Source organism: Anomaloglossus baeobatrachus, chromosome 10, assembly GCF_048569485.1.
Source record: "Anomaloglossus baeobatrachus isolate aAnoBae1 chromosome 10, aAnoBae1.hap1, whole genome shotgun sequence".
NCBI lineage: Eukaryota > Metazoa > Chordata > Amphibia > Anura > Aromobatidae > Anomaloglossus > Anomaloglossus baeobatrachus.
The window spans coordinates 205463668-205481969 of record NC_134362.1 but is presented as its reverse complement, the minus strand read 5'-3'; the positions used below and the strand labels follow the sequence as shown (position 1 = coordinate 205481969).

Below are 18302 nucleotides of genomic sequence, written 5' to 3'. Positions count from 1 at the left end.
ATACTACTTATGCCGATTATTGAAGGGTCCCCGGTGAGAGTAGGGTATATATTCCCCCGACCTCCGCGGGCGGAATATATAAAATCTCCCCGAATCTCACTGGCCTCCCCACAATAATCCTTGGCACAACTCGCTGCCACCAACCGCTTCACGGTAACTATTAGCCGAACACACAGACGTGGGATTCAAGATCGAGATAACAGAACAGCCCAAGATTAATTATATAATTTAATCAGCCTAAAGCACACTAGAAACTACAATATATACAATAGGGATCTACAGAATATACATATGTCAGAGTACAGTTACAGATAAAGCATGGTTTACAAACAGGCATACACAGTTCCAGCAGTTACCTTGTTGCGTCTGGCCACAGGGGGGCGCTGTAGACCAGGTTTCCAGGAACTCCCTCACAGGTCTTTCCCAACCAGGCCCCCGAGCAGAAGAACACTGGAAAATGGCCGAAGTAGGGTTATCAACCTGGGCAATCCAGGTCCCCTCCTACCTTAGTGACCTCACAGGGAAGCACTGCCACTCCCCCTGCATGGATCAGAATTATCCAGCAAAGGGGATATTGGCCATAACTTTGCCTGGGAGCGTCGTAGGCGGACGCCAATGCTCTCATTGTGACAGTTATGAATTTAGCTACAGAACGAGGGGACTCATGACCTGTCTGCCAGTTCCCCATTGGCTGATATCACGCCTGGGGCATTTCCCAATGTCCTGCTCCCATAAAAAGGGTGTGCCGGCATCGTCCACATGCGGAGACACCATTTTTATGGTTGCCGTATTTATCGGAAATATGGCTTGCGAGATATGAACCATTTTTTACTGGAGTCGTTCTGTCTGGCTATTTCCATAGCCTTGCTAACTAGCTAGCAGCTCCTACTACAGGGTGACGGCAGGGAGTCATCCTGTGTCCATTGTCCTAAAGCCACCTAATTTCCATATCACAGGACATGGCCATGGGATTTGTTGCTAAACCAGTTGTGTGAAGGAAAGGGGGGGTGACACCAGGAGAGGGCTTCCTGACATACTTGAATATCATGATTTATCGTCATATCTCCGGATTCACCTCACACCAGGTTATACCGGCTGTACATATATAATCATATACAGGGGTGCCCAGGTTATACCGGCTGTACATATATAATTATATACAGGGGTGCCCAGGTTATACCGGCTGTACATATATAATTATATACAGGGGTGCCCAGGTTATACCGGCTGTACATATATAATTATATACAGGAGATGCCCAGGTTATACCGGCTGTACATATATAATTATATACAGGAGATGCCCAGGTTATACCGGCTGTACATATATAATTATATACAGGAGATGCCCAGGTTATATCGGCTGTACATATATAATTATATACAGGAGATGCCCAGGTTATACCGGCTGTACATATATAATTATATACAGGAGATGCCCAGGTTATACCGGCTGTACATATATAATTATATACAGGAGATACCCAGGTTATACCGGCTGTACATATATAATTATATACAGGAGATGCCCAGGTTATACCGGCTGTACATATATAATTATATACAGGAGATACCCAGGTTATACCGGCTGTACATATATAATTATATACAGGAGATGCCCAGGTTATACCAGCTGTACATATATAATTATATACAGGAGATGCCCAGGTTATACCGGCTGTACATATATAATTATATACAGGAGATGCCCAGGTTATACCGGCTGTACATATATAATTATATACAGGAGATGCCCAGGTTATACCAGCTGTACATATATAATTATATACAGGAGATGCCCGGGTTATACCAGCTGTACATATATAATTATATACAGGAGATGCCCAGGTTATACCGGCTGTACATATATAATTATATACAGGAGATGCCCAGGTTATACCGGCTGTACATATATAATTATATACAGGGGTGCCCAGGTTATACCGGCTGTACATATATAATTATATACAGGGGTGCCCAGGTTATACCGGCTGTACATATATAATTATATACAGGGGTGCCCAGGTTATACCGGCTGTACATATATAATTATATACAGGGGTGCCCAGGTTATACCGGCTGTACATATATAATTATATACAGGGGTGCCCAGGTTATACCGGCTGTACATATATAATTATATACAGGGGTGCCCAGGTTATACCGGCTGTACATATATAATTATATACAGGGGTGCCCAGGTTATACCGGCTGTACATATATAATTATATACAGGGGTGCCCAGGTTATACCAGCTGTACATATATAATTATATACAGGAGATGGCCAGGTTATACCGGCTGTACATATATAATTATATACAGGGGTGCCCAGGTTATACCAGCTGTACATATATAATTATATACAGGAGATGCCCAGGTTATACCAGCTGTACATATATAATTATATACAGGAGATGCCCAGGTTATACCGGCTGTACATATATAATTATATACAGGAGATGCCCAGGTTATACCGGCTGTACATATATAATTATATACAGGAGATGCCCAGGTTATAGCAGCTGTACATATATAATTATATACAGGAGATGCCCTGGTTATACCGGCTGTACATATATAATTATATACAGGAGATGTCCAGGTTATACCGGCTGTACATATATAATTATATACAGGAGATGCCCGGGTTATACCAGCTGTACATATATAATTATATACAGGAGATGGCCAGGTTATACCAGCTGTACATATATAATTATATACAGGAGATGCCCAGGTTATACCAGCTGTACATATATAATTATATACAGGTGTGCCCAGGTTATAGCAGTAGCAGTGTATACTGTGCACTCACTGTGCTGGGTTTGGCGCTTTGCATCCTCTGCACGGCGGAGCGGCCGGTGTTTTATGTGCGGAGGATGTCAGAGCGCCAGGCGTTGGTTGGTGTGGCGCTGGTTGCGGTCACATTCTGCCCCTGTGATGTGGTGTCTCTGGAGGTGAGGCGGTGCAGGACGCGGCGCTGCGGTTGCGGTCACATTCTGCCCTCTGATGCGGTGTCTCTGGAGGTGAGGCGGTGCAGGACACGGCGCTGCTGTTGCGGTCACATTCTGCCCCTGTGATGCGGTGTCTCTGGAGGTGAGGCCGGTGCAGGACGCGGCGCTGCGGTTGCGGTCACATTCTGCCCCTGTGATGCGGTGTCTCTGGAGGTGAGGCCGGTGCAGGACGCGGCGCTGCGGTTGCGGTCACATTCTGCCCCTGTGATGCGGTGTCTCTGGAGGTGAGGCGGTGCAGGACGCGGCGCTGCGGTTGCGGTCACATTCTGCCCCTGTGATGCGGTGTCTCTGGAGGTGAGGCGATGCAGGACGCGGCGCTGCGGTTGTGGTCACATTCTGCCCCTCTGATGCGGTGTCTCTGGAGGTGAGGCGGTGCAGGACGCGGCGCTGCGGTTGCGGTCACATTCTGCCCCTGTGATGCGGTGTCTCTGGAGGTGAGGCGGTGCAGGACGCGGCGCTGCTGTTGCGGTCACATTCTGCCCCTGTGATGCGGTGTCTCTGGAGGTGAGGCGGTGCAGGATGCGGCGCTGCTGTTGCGGTCACATTCTGCCTCTGTGATGCGGTGTCTCTGGAGGTGAGGCGGTGCAGGACGCGGCGCTGCTGTTGCGGTCACATTCTGCCCCTGTGATGCGGTGTCTCTGGAGGTGAGGCGATGCAGGACGCGGCGCTGCGGTTGCGGTCACATTCTGCCCCTGTGATGCGGTGTCTCTGGAGGTGAGGCGGTGCAGGACGCGGCGCTGCGGTTGCGGTCACATTCTGCCCCTGTGATGCGGTGTCTCTGGAGGTGAGGCGGTGCAGGACGCGGCGCTGCGGTTGCGGTCACATTCTGCCCCTGTGATGCAGTGTCTCTGGAGGTGAGGCGGTGCAGGACGCGGCGCTGCAGTTGCAGTCACATTCTGCCCCTCTGATGCGGTGTCTCTGGAGGTGAGGCGGTGCAGGACGCGGCGCTGCTGTTGCGGTCACATTCTGCCCCTGTGATGCGGTGTCTCTGGAGGTGAGGCGGTGCAGGACGCGGCGCTGCGGTTGCGGTCACATTCTGCCCCTGTGATGCGGTGTCTCTGGAGGTGAGGCGGTGCAGGACGCGGCGCTGCGGTTGCGGTCACATTCTGCCCCTGTGATGCGGTGTCTCTGGAGGTGAGGCGGTGCAGGACGCGGCGCTGCGGTTGCGGTCACATTCTGCCCCTCTGATGCGGTGTCTCTGGAGCTGAGGCGGTGCAGGACGCGGCGCTGCGGTTGCGGTCACATTCTGCCCCTGTGATGCGGTGTCTCTGGAGCTGAGGCGGTGCAGGACGCGGCGCTGCGGTTGCGGTCACATTCTGCCCCTCTGATGCGGTGTCTCTGGAGCTGAGGCGGTGCAGGACGCGGCGCTGCGGTGAGTGTAATTTATATGAAGCCTATATTGCAGCGGCTGACAGACGAGCCGACATCTGCTGACAGCGCGCCAAGTAAAGCGACACCTCCGCTGTACGAGGTCACAGCCGCGCAGAACATCGCGGCTTCTGTCCACAACGCTCAGTCACCAGCGTGAAGACTTCTGCATCTGTCTCCTGTACTCTGCTTTATGCTCTTTCCCATTGTCAGGATCTCTGCTTGTTGTCAGCGAAGATTTATATTCTTCTTTACAACCAGGTGCTGATCTAATATAGTCACAGCTGAGGGTTTGCTCCAATCGCATCCATGCTGTCCTGCACCCCCGATAGATACAGGTTATCTGCACTGACCCATTACAGCAATAGGTATTTCCCTTCAGTGACAGCAAGCAGAGGTCTTCACATGGGGAAGTGTAAATACAGAGTATATTAGATGTAACATGTGCACAGTATATGGCGGTTTTTCTTCTGCGGGTGCAGATGGCGGAGCAGATGACGAGCTGTTGTAATGGCATAAATATAACGCGGGGTGCGCGGGTGTTTATGGAGGACGGCTGTGCTGCGGCAGCGAAGGGGTGAGCGGCGGCGGAGGGGTGAGCGGCGGCGGAGGGGTGGGCGGCGGCGGAGGGGTGGGCGGCGGCGGAGGGGTGGGCGGCGGCGGAGGGGTGAGCGGCGGCGGAGGGGTGAGCGGCGCGGGGGTGTGAGCGGCAGCGGAGGGGTGGGCGGCGGCGGAGGGGTGAGCGGCAGCGGAGGGGTGACCGGCAGCGGAGGGGTGACCGGCAGCGGAGGGGTGACCGGCAGCGGAGGGGTGACCGGCAGCGGAGGGGTGACCGGCAGCGGAGGGGTGACCGGCAGCGGAGGGGTGACCGGCAGCGGAGGGGTGACCGGCAGCGGAGGGGTGACCGGCAGCGGAGGGGTGACCGGCAGCGGAGGGGTGACCGGCAGCGGAGGGGTGACCGGCAGCGGAGGGGTGACCGGCAGCGGAGGGGTGACCGGCAGCGGAGGGGTGACCGGCAGCGGAGGGGTGACCGGCAGCGGAGGGGTGACCGGCAGAGCCGTTATAGGATGGTGGAGACGATACAATGTGACAGTCACCTTCTTGAAGATCAGGCCACCAGCCTGCCCCTGGGGCTACAATGTGCCTGCCACCCTGCCTCCATGGATACAGTGGGCTGCCCGCTGCCTGCATCTGCGTGGCTAGTGTGTCTGCCTGCCGCCTGCCCCCGCGTGGCTACATTGTGTCTGCCTTCCCCGGCGTTGCTAGTGTGCCTGCCTGCCAACCACCCCTGCAAAACTACAGTGTATCTGCATTGCTGCCTGCCCCCAAGTCGCTAGAGTGTGCCTGCGTGTCGCCTGTGTGGCTGCCTGCTCCCATGTTGTTAGTGTGCCTGCCTGCCGCCTGTGTCGCTACAGTGTGCCTGCCGCCTGTGTCGCTACAGTGTGCCTGCCGCCTGTGTCGCTACAGTGTGCCTGCCGCCTGTGTCGCTACAGTGTGCCTGCCGCCTGTGTCGCTACAGTGTGCCTGCCGCCTGTGTCGCTACAGTATGCCTGCCGCCTGTGTCGCTACAGTGTGCCACATCTGCCTGCCTCGCTCCCGCGTTGCTATAGTGTGCCTACCTGTCTGCCCCAGTGTGGCTATAGTGTGCCTGCCCCTGCGTGGCCGCAGTGTGTTGTCCCCCATGGCAGGCCTAGTCTGCCTACCGCCCGCCCCCGCGTGGCTGCAGTGTGCCGGATGCGTGGCTGCAGTGTGCCAGATGCGTGGCTGCAGTGAGCCGGATGCGTGGCTGCAGTGAGCCGGATGCGTGGCTGCAGTGAGCCGGATGCGTGGCTGCAGTGCGCCGGATGCGTGGCTGCAGTGCGCCGGATGCGTGGCTGCAGTGCGCCGGATGCGTGGCTGCAGTGCGCCGGATGCGTGGCTGCAGTGCGCCGGATGCGTGGCTGCAGTGCGCCGGATGCGTGGCTGCAGTGCGCCGGATGCGTGGTGTTTTCTCGGCTGTGCGTCTTGTACACACTGATAAGAACGTGACCATATCTCTGCTTGCTGTCAGACAATGGACAGCGGTGAGGAATTCATTCTGCTCCCAGCCGGCTCTGCTGCGCGGCTCGTTAGTCAGGACCGTGTACCCGTCTGTCCATAGTCAGGGGCCCCTTGTGACGTCGGCCATATTGGCTGTCTTGCTGATATCCTCCGATCAGATACACAGCAGCGAGTTGCGTCTTTCTTCTATAATGGCTGCAGGACGTTCCGTCTCCGGCCTCTCGTCTTCTTCCTGACATCTCTATGTCAGTAAATCTGAGCGGCCGCCCCGGTGATGGATTTATACCCCTGATCAGGGCAGTGCTGGTGCGCTCCCTCTCCGGTATCTCTATGTGAGCACACGGCCGCCGTATTTCATCCCAAACTCGCCATTATTCCCCATACGTAGAGACTAAACGCATCAATACTCCGGCGAGCGACAGCCTGAAATAGCGGAATAAAGCTTCTCCCCACGTCCGCAGCCAATCAGGAGCCTGGCGGCCGGCCGGAGTATGGGAGCCGCGGAGAGGAATACATCTACCACCGAGCGCGGGGAGGGGCGGCCGGTGATAAGGTGATAAATCATTAATGTGTCAACACCAGGCTTTAATTTTAATAAATAATCCCCGGGCGGCAGCGGAATTGTGATGAGGAGAGAGCGATGTGCGGGCGCCGATAGAGCCGCGAGGATCAATATCCTGCAGAACGGCTGCTACATACAACCGGCGCTCAGCCATGTGCAGCCGGCGGGGAGACGGCACACAGGCCACGAATAAAAAACCACTCATCTACCCGGGAACGCAGAGGAAGAAACGGAAAAATCAGCCGGGAAAGAAGAGGAAACAGTCAGCAAGTAACAAAACATCAACCAACCACAACCAAAATACAAGCCACCAACCAACCACAACCAGAAACCAAAGTACAAGAAACCAAACACAAACCACCAACCAACCACAAAACATCAACCAACCACAACCAAAATACAAGCCACCAACCAACCACAACCAGAAACCAAAGTACAAGAAACCAAACACAAAACACCAACCAACCACAAAACATCAACCAACCACAACCAGAAACCAAAGTACAAGAAACCAAACACAAAACACCAACCAACCACAAAACATCAACCAACCACAACCAAAATACAAGAACCAAACACAAAACACCAACCAACCACAAAACATCAACCAACCACAAACCACCAACCAACCACAACCAGAAACCAAAGTACAAGAAACCAACCACAAAACACCAACCAACCACAACCAGAAACCAAAGTACAAGAAACCAACCACAAAACATCAACCAACCAGAAACCAAAGTACAAGAAACCAACCACAAAACATCAACCAACCACAACCAAAGTACAAGAACCAAAACACAAAACACCAACCAACCACAAAACATCAACCAACCACAAAACACCAACCAACCACAAAACATCAACCAACCACAACCAAAATACAAACCACCAACCAACCACAACCAGAAACCAAAGTACAAGAAACCAACCACAAAACACCAACCAACCACAAAACATCAACCAACCACAAGCAAAATACAAACCACCAACCAACCATAACCAGAAACCAAAAGTACAAGAAACCAACCACAAAACACCAACCAACCACAAAACATCAACCAACCACAACCAAAATACAAACCACCAACCAACCACAACCAGAAACCAAAGTACAAGAAACCAACCACAAAACACCAACCAACCACAAAACATCAACCAACCACAACCAAAATACAAACCACCAACCAACCATAACCAGAAACCAAAGTACAAGAAACCAACCACAAAACACCAACCAACCACAAAACATCAACCAACCACAAACCAAAGTACAAGAACCAAACACAAAACACCAACCAACCACAAAACATCAACCAACCACAAAACACCAACCAACCACAAAACATCAACCAACCACAACCAAAATACAAACCACCAACCAACCATAACCAGAAACCAAAGTACAAGAAACCAACCACAAAACACCAACCAACCACAAAACATCAACCAACCACAAACCAAAGTACAAGAACCAAACACAAAAACACCAACCAACCACAAACCATCAACCAACCACAAAACACCAACCAACCACAAAACATCAACCAACCACAAACAAAATACAAACCACCAACCAACCACAACCAGAAACCAAAGTACAAGAAACCAACCACAAAACACCAACCAACCACAAAACATCAACCAACCACAACCAAAATACAAACCACCAACCAACCATAACCAGAAACCAAAGTACAAGAAACCAAACAAACACCAACCACAACAGAAAACACCAACCAATGATAACCAAAATACAAGAAACCAAACACAAACCACCAACCATAACCAGAGACTAAACATAAAACATCAACCAACGAGAAAAAAAATACAAACCACAACACATATCAACCAACCAAAATGCAAGAAACCAAAACACAGCCAGAACCAAAAGTACAAGAAACCAAACACAAACTACCAACCAACCACAAAACATCAACCAACCACAACCAGAAACCAAAGTACAAGAAACCAAAACACAAACCACCAACCACAACCAGAGACTAAACACAAAACATCAACCGAGAACCAAAATACAAACCACCAACCAACCACAACACATATCAACCAACCACAACCAAAATACAAGAAACCAAACACAAACTACCAACCTACCACAACCAGAGATTAAACTCAACTACAACAATCAGAAACCAAGCCAACCATTCACCTGGAAACCAACCACAAACCACCAACAAACAACAATCAGAAACCCAACAAAAACCCCCAACCAACCACAAAACATCGACCAACCACAACCATGAAACACAACCAGAAACCAAAACACAAACCAACACCAGAAACCAAACACAAACCACCAACCAACCACAACCAAAATAGAAACCACCAAACAACCAGAAACCAAACACAAATCACCATCCAACCACAATCAGAGACTAAACACAAACAGAACCAATGCACAAACCAACAACCTACCAGAACCAGAGACCAACCAACAAACCACATCCAAAAACCACACAAAACATCAGCCAACAACAACCAGAAAACAACTAATAACTAAATTAACTACAACCGCCAACCACCACCAAACATCAAACACAAACCACCAACCAACCACAACCAGAGACTATGACCAAGCAAAGCCAGTAACAAAAATAACGAACAGCCAAAAAAAAACCAAACCCAACAAGTAACCAGACACCTTACAACAATCAGCCAGTAATGAAATAACCCACCACCAACAAACCACGATCAACCAGAACAAAGCCCAAGCTATAACCAGTAACAACCATCAGTGTAAACCAGCCACGTCACCACTGACCAATCACAGCCAACACCAGAAACCACAACCACTACCAGCTGCCACCATCAACTATAAGCAACTGGAGAAAGCAACTAATCACCATCACCAGGAAGCAGCCGAGAACTAGAACCAGCCACAAGCACCGCCACTAATCTACAAGCACCGCCACTAATCCACAAGCACCGCCACTAATCTACAAGCACCGCCAATAATCCACAAGCACCGCCACTAATCTACAAGCACCGCCAATAATCCACAAGCACCGCCACTAATCCACAAGCACCGCCACTAATCCACAAGCACCGCCACTAATCCACAAGCACCGCCGCTAATCCACAAGCACCGCCACTAATCCACAAGCACCGCCACTAATCCACAAGCACCGCCGCTAATCCACAAGCACCGCCGCTAATCCACAAGCACCGCCGCTAATCCACAAGCACCGCCGCTAATCCACAAGCACCGCCGCTAATCCACAAGCACCGCCGCTAATCCACAAGCACCGCCACTAATCCACAAGCACCGCCACTAATCCACAAGCACCGCCGCTAATCCACAAGCACCGCCACTAATCCACAAGCACCGCCACTAATCCACAAGCACCGCCACTAATCCACAAGCACCGCCACTAATCCACAAGCACCGCCACTAATCCACAAGCACCGCCGCTAATCCACAAGCACCGCCGCTAATCCACAAGCACCGCCGCTAATCCACAAGCACCGCCGCTAATCCACAAGCACCGCCGCTAATCCACAAGCACCGCCGCTAATCCACAAGCACCGCCGCTAATCCACAAGCACCGCCGCTAATCCACAAGCACCGCCGCTAATCCACAAGCACTGCCGCTAATCCACAAGCACCGCCGCTAATCCACAAGCACCGCACACACAACACAGCAATAGCAACAGCCACCACCAATAACTACAGGACAAAAACAGTAACCAATCAAAGCTGGGAAAGACACCCCCCCCCCCCCCAAAATAATAACATGCATCCACTATACATAAACTGTGCATGCATCATACATCCATCACACATTCATCATGCATATATCATGCATCCGTTGTATATACATCATGCACCCATCATACATCCATCATGCATATGTCGTGCATCCATCATACATCCATCAGTTCCACATCCTCTGTCCACGCTGCAGATCCCGCCACGCTGTGGTTTCTGTACGTGGCGCCCCGGCTCTGGGCAGTGATCCCGCCGCCGTCCTCGCAGAGCGCAGTCACTTTATCTGGTTTTGCTTTTATAGCTTCGGAGGCTCCATTAATATAAATGACAGCGGTAACAATGTTCTCTGTTTACCTGGGACTGCGCGGAGCGAGCGTCCGCACAAAGCTGCCATCAGTTAATAAGCGGAAGCGCTGCTCCAAGCTCCTATTTATTATCCGCCGGCCGCGCACGACCGCTGGAAGAACAGAACGCACCGGCCAAAGATTGCCTGTAGCTTTAAATAGACACCGACGAGAACGGAAACAACAGACGCAAACACCGGACACCGCAGAAATCAGCAGTATAATACAGGAGGTAACTCAGGATCAGTAATGTATGTACACAGTGACTGCTCCAGCAGAATAGTGAGTGCAGCTCTGGAGTATAATACAGGAGGTAACTCAGGATCAGTAATGTATGTACACAGTGACTGCACCAGCAGAATAGTGAGTGCAGCTCTGGGGTATAATACAGGAGGTAACTCAGGATCAGTAATGTATGTACACAGTGACTGCACCAGCAGAATAGTGAGTGCAGCTCTGGAGTATAATACAGGAGGTAACTCAGGATCAGTAATGTATGTACACAGTGACTCCACCAGCAGAATAGTGAGTGCAGCTCCGGAGTATAATACAGGAGGTAACTCAGGATCAGTAATGTAATGTATGTACACAGTGACTGCACCAGCAGAATAGTGAGTGCAGCTCTGGAGTATAATACAGGAGGTAACTCAGGATCAGTAATGTATGTACACAGTGACTCCACCAGCAGAATAGTGAGTGCAGCTCTGGAGTATAATACAGGAGGTAACTCAGGATCAGTAATGTAATGTATGTACACAGTGACTGCACCAGCGGAACAGTGAGTGCAGCTCTGGAGTATAATACAGGAGGTAACTCAGGATCAGTAATATATGTACACAGTGACTGCACCAGCAGAATAGTGAGTGCAGCTCTGGAGTATAATACAGGAGGTAACTCAGGATCAGTAATGTATGTACACAGTGACTGCACCAGCAGAATAGTGAGTGCAGCTCTGGGGTATAATACAGGAGGTAACTCAGGATCAGTAATGTATGTACACAGTGACTGCACCAGCAGAATAGTGAGTGCAGCTCTGGAGTATAATACAGGAGGTAACTCAGGATCAGTAATGTATGTACACAGTGACTGCACCAGCAGAATAGTGAATGCAGCTCTGGAGTATAATACAGGAGGTAACTCAGGATCAGTAATGTAATGTATGTACACAGTGACTGCACCAGCAGAATAGTGAGTGCAGCTCTGGAGTATAATACAGGAGGTAACTCAGGATCAGTAATGTAATGTATGTACACAGTGACTGCACCAGCAGAATAGTGAGTGCAGCTCTGGAGTATAATACAGGAGGTAACTCAGGATCAGTAATGTAATGTATGTACACAGTGACTGCACCAGCAGAATAGTGAGTACAGCTCTGGAGTATAATACAGGACGTAACTCAGGATCAGTAATGTAATGTATCTACACAGTGACTGCACCAGTAGAATAGTGAGTGCAGCTCTGGAGTATAATACAGGAGGTAACTTAGGATCAGTAATGCATGTACACAGTGACTCCACCACCAGCAGAATAGTGAGTGCAGCTCTGGAGTATAATACAGGAGGTAACTCAGGATCAGTAATGTATGTACACAGTGACTGCACCAGCAGAATAGTGAGTGCAGCTCTGGAGTATAATACAGGAGGTAACTCAGGATCAGTAATGTATGTACACAGTGACTGCACCAGCAGAATAGTGAATGCAGCTCTGGGGTATAATACAGGAGGTAACTCAGGATCAGTAATGTATGTACACAGTGACTGCACCAGCAGAATAGTGAGTGCAGCTCTGGAGTGTAATACAGGTGGTAACTCAGGATCAGTAATGTATGTACACAGTGACTGCACCAGCAGAATAGTGAGTGCAGCTCTGGAGTATAATACAGGAGGTAACTCAGGATCAGTAATGTATGTACACAGTGACTGCACCAGCAGAATAGTGAGTGCAGCTCTGGGGTATAATACAGGAGGTAACTCAGGATCAGTAATGTAATGTATGTACACAGTGACTGCACCAGCAGAATAGTGAGTGCAGCTCTGGAGTATAATACAGGAGGTAACTTAGGATCAGTAATGCATGTACACAGTGACTCCACCACCAGCAGAATAGTGAGTGCAGCTCTGGAGTATAATACAGGAGGTAACTCAGGATCAGTAATGTATGTACACAGTGACTGCACCAGCAGAATAGTGAGTGCAGCTCTGGAGTATAATACAGGAGGTAACTCAGGATCAGTAATGTAATGTATGTACACAGTGACTGCACCAGTAGAATAGTGAGTGCAGCTCTGGAGTATAATACAGGAGGTAACTTAGGATCAGTAATGCATGTACACAGTGACTCCACCACCAGCAGAATAGTGAGTGCAGCTCTGGAGTATAATACAGGAGGTAACTCAGGATCAGTAATGTATGTACACAGTGACTGCACCAGCAGAATAGTGAGTGCAGCTCTGGAGTATAATACAGGAGGTAACTCAGGATCAGTAATGTATGTACACAGTGACTGCACCAGCAGAATAGTGAGTGCAGCTCTGGAGTATAATACAGGAGGTAACTCAGGATCAGTAATGTAATGTATGTACACAGTGACTGCACCAGCAGAATAGTGAATGCAGCTCTGGGGTATAATACAGGAGGTAACTCAGGATCAGTAATGTATGTACACAGTGACTGCACCAGCAGAATAGTGAGTGCAGCTCTGGAGTATAATACAGGAGGTAACTCAGGATCAGTAATGCATGTACACAGTGACTCCACCACCAGCAGAATAGTGAGTGCACCTCTGGAGTATAATACAGGAGGTAACTCAGGATCAGTAATGTAATGTATGTACACAGTGACTGCACCAGCAGAATAGTGAGTGCAGCTCTGGAGTATAATACAGGAGGTAACTCAGGATCAGTAATGTATGTACACAGTGACTGCACCAGCAGAATAGTGAGTGCAGCTCTGGAGTATAATACAGGAGGTAACTCAGGATCAGTAATGTAATGTATGTACACAGTGACTGCACCAGCAGAATAGTGAATGCAGCTCTGGGGTATAATACAGGAGGTAACTCAGGATCAGTAATGTATGTACACAGTGACTGCACCAGCAGAATAGTGAGTGCAGCTCTGGAGTATAATACAGGAGGTAACTCAGGATCAGTAATGCATGTACACAGTGACTCCACCACCAGCAGAATAGTGAGTGCACCTCTGGAGTATAATACAGGAGGTAACTCAGGATCAGTAATGTAATGTATGTACACAGTGACTGCACCAGCAGAATAGTGAGTGCAGCTCTGGAGTATAATACAGGAGGTAACTCAGGATCAGTAATGTATGTACACAGTGACTGCACCAGCAGAATAGTGAGTGCAGCTCTGGAGCATAATACAGGAGGTAACTCAGGATCAGTAATGTAATGTATGTATACAGTGACTGCACCAGCAGAATAGTGAGTGCAGCTCTGGAGTATAATACAGGAGGTAACTCAGGATCAGTAATATATGTACACAGTGACTGCACCAGCAGAATAGTGAGTGCAGCTCTGGAGTATAATACAGGAGGTAACTCAGGATCAGTAATGTATGTACACAGTGACTGCACCAGCAGAATAGTGAATGCAGCTCTGGAGTATAATACAGGATGTTGCTATATATCCTGCATCTTTGTCAGTAGAGGACATAATTATGGGATGGAGACCTGTTTGCCATGCAGAGTGAACAATGGATGTTTTTGGTGTACTGTGCCTTTAAGGCTCAGTGTGCAGCTTCTCTAACGCAGAATAGTTTTTTCTTTTATTTTTTTTTTTTAACAAAACTTTCTGTTCTTGATGTTGAGGCATTAAATCCTCATCTCGCAGATTCGCGGCGCACGGCCTCTGCGGCTAATGAAGCAGAAATGACATGTGAATGTATTACCGCGGCGCCGGTGACGGGAGGCGATGTTCCGTTGTAATCAGAAAACAGATACAACTCCGCCATAAAGTGACGATTACAAGCCATCGAGTCTCATTACACGGCACCGACGCTCCCGGACCCGCAGCTCCTCCGCAGGCAGATCCGTCACCCGCCCAAAGCAGCCACGTCTGCGAGCCACGTCCACGAGCCGCTCGCCTGAGAAATTACAACTCATCCCCGTCACTGACCGGATCCAACGCCGGACGCTTCACTGATCTGATCTCATGCGATGTCACTCCACTCCAGTCACAGCCGAAGCTGCAGCAAACGTCCCGGGAACCGGTAATGAGGCGCATGCCGCTACAACGGGAGCTGTCAGGATAATACTGGACTGGGGAGGTCCCCGAAGATGGTTTATCCCAAATGGTAGTGCCCACTCATCACTTGTTACAGTGCCTTGCGAAAGTATTCACCCCCCTTGAATTTTTCAACCTTTTCCCACATTTCAGGCTTTAAACATAAAAGATAAAAATGTTAATGTTCTGGTGAAGAATCAACAACAAGTGACACAATTGTGAAGATGAAGGAAATGTATTGCTAGAATAATCTGAAAATTGGGGCGTGCAATATTATTCATCCCCTTTACTTTCAGTGCAGCAAACTCACTCCAGAAGGTGATTGAGGATCTCTGAATGATGCAATGTTGTCCTAAATGACTGATGATGATAAATATAAGCCCCTGTGTCTAATCAAGCCTCCGTATAAATGCCCCTGCTCTGTGATAGTCTCAGCACAGAGAGCATCATGAAGACCAAGGAACACAACAGGCAGGTCCAGGATACTGTTGTGGAGAAGTTTAAAGCTGGATTTGGTTACAAAAAAATTCCCACAACTTTAACCATCCCAAGAAGCCCTGTGCAAGCGATCATATTGAATGGAAGGAGCATCATACCACTGCAAATCTACCAAGACCCGGCCGTCCATCCAAACTGTCATCTCACACAAGGAGAAGACTGATCAGAGACGCAGCCAAGAGGCCCATGATCACTCTGGATGATCTGCAGAGATCTACAGCTGAGGTGGGAGAGTCTGTCCATAGGACAATAATCAGCCGTACACTGCACAAATCTGGCCTTTATGGAGGAGTGGTAAGAAGAAAGACATAAAAAGTGTTGTTTAAAGTTTGCCACAAGCCACCTGGAGACACCAAACATGTGGAAGAAGGGGCTCTGCTCAGAGGAAACCAAAATCAAACTTTTTGGGCACAATGCCAAACAATATGTTTGGTATAAAAGCAACACAGTTCATCACCCTGAACACACCATCCCCACTGTCAAACATGGTGGTGGCAGCATCATGGTTTGGGCCTGCTTTTCTTCAGCAGGGACAGGGAAGATGGTTAAAATTGATGGGAAGATGGATGGAGCCAAATACAGGACCATTCTTGAAGAAAACCTGTTGGAGTCTGCAAAAGACCTGAGACTGGGACGGAGATTTGTCTTCCAACAAGACAATGATCCCAAACATAAAGCAAAATCTACAATGGAACGGATCACAAATAACCGTATCCAGGTGTTAGAATGGCCAAGTCACAGTCCAGACCTGAACCCAATCGAGAACCTGTGGAAAGAGCTGAAAACTGCTGTTCACAAACGCCTCCATCCAACCTCACTCATCTCCAGCTGTTTACAAAGAATGGGCGAGAATTTCACCTCTCCATGTGCAAAACTGATAGACACATCCCCCAAGAGACTGCAGCTGTAATCGCAGCAAAAGGGGGCGCTACAAAGGATTCACTTACAGGGGGTGCTACTTTTGCAACGCACTGTACGAGTACTGAGCACCCGAGCATGGTAGTGCCCGCTCTTCACTAGTTACAAGTACTGAGCACCCGAGCATGGTAGTGCCCACTCATCACTAGTTACGAGTACAGAGCACCCGAGCATGGTAGTGCCCGCTCATCACTAGTTACCAGTACTGAGCACCCGAGCATGGTAGTGCCCGCTCATCAGTAGTTACCAGTACTGAGCACCCGAGCATGGTAGTGCCCGCTCATCACTAGTTACCAGTACTGAGCACCCGAGCATGGTAGTGCCCGCTCATCACTAGTTACCAGTACTGAGCACCCGAGCATGGTAGTGCCCGCTCATCACTAGTTACCAGTACTGAGCACCCGAGCATGGTAGTGTCCGCTCATCACTAGTTACCAGTACTGAGCACCCGAGCATGGTAGTGCCTGCTCATCACTAGTTACCAGTACTGAGCACCCGAGCATGGTAGTGCCCGCTCATCACTATTTGACCTCTGGACTCAAGACCCAAAAGGAAACCCGCGTCTTGTATTATGGGGATAGAAAGCCGCGAGGGACGACATTTCCATGAGAAGTGACAGCGGCGCTCGGCGTCCCGGAGTGAGGCGTGAGCGGAATGAGTTACGACGGCGGTAATGTGACCGGCTACATGTACATCCATCAGCGCTGACATCCTAATACACGGGACGGTGGCGGGGACGCGATGATTAACTCGTCTGCCGCGCTCCGCGCTCAACTCTCATCAGCCTTCATTGCTTAATTACGATGCTTAATATCTGTGAGATGAATGCGCCTCCGTCACCGGGCCGCCATCAACAATAACCGACAGCTCCATCTACATCGCGGGCAGGAGGATATAATGCGGCATCAATGACAGCGGGCGGCCGAGGCATCGTCTGTCACAATGTGGCACCCCTTAATAGTTACCCGCCGCATCGGACCCCCAATAATCGGATACTGATGATGGATCCTAGGTCATTGGATGGCCCCTTTAAGGACCAGGGGCGGGAAATGCCAAGAAGCCGCGGAGTCTCCTTATTGAGTGCCGCGTCCCCTTTAATTTCCGGACACGATAATAAAGCTAAAAACAAATGAAATAAAGCAGAACCTGATTGTTCCCGCGCTGGAGGGGCCGGCGCTGCACCGCGCGCTCCACCGTCATCTGCTCATTACCCGGTTCTGCTAATCCAATCTATTTATACAGAGCGTCCCATAAAGCTCGCCATAAGGAATAATAGGCAAATCAAATGGGGCTGCGACTTAATTAGCTCATCAATGGGAAGAAATAATGAAACGCGTGGAGCGCGGATACCTCGAGTGCAATTCTGTGCTGCCGTTGTTGTATTTGCTGCCTCTCTCCCAGATCCCGAAGTCTGGCACCCGGTACGCCCGCTCCACGCAGAAGACCAGGTTCTGGATGAAGGACACCTGCAACCAGAGCGAGAGGGTTAGGAGAATACGGGCGATGGTGGGGGGGGGGGGGGGGGGGGACATAAACACTACCTAAAAAAAAGGGGAAGCTGCAGAGAAAACATCAGGAGAAGAAGG

At 49.8% G+C, this 18302-nt stretch overlaps 1 protein-coding gene across 1 annotated transcript in view; it reads right to left on the bottom strand.

The window, feature by feature from the left end:
* Window positions 1-18302, bottom strand: part of PHKB (phosphorylase kinase regulatory subunit beta) — a 117667-nt gene that overhangs the window by 47455 nt on the left and 51910 nt on the right. The window contains exon 7 of the mRNA XM_075325442.1: window positions 18067-18182. Within this exon, the coding sequence (XP_075181557.1) occupies window positions 18067-18182 (116 nt within the window). The remainder of the gene's footprint in view (window positions 1-18066; window positions 18183-18302) is intronic.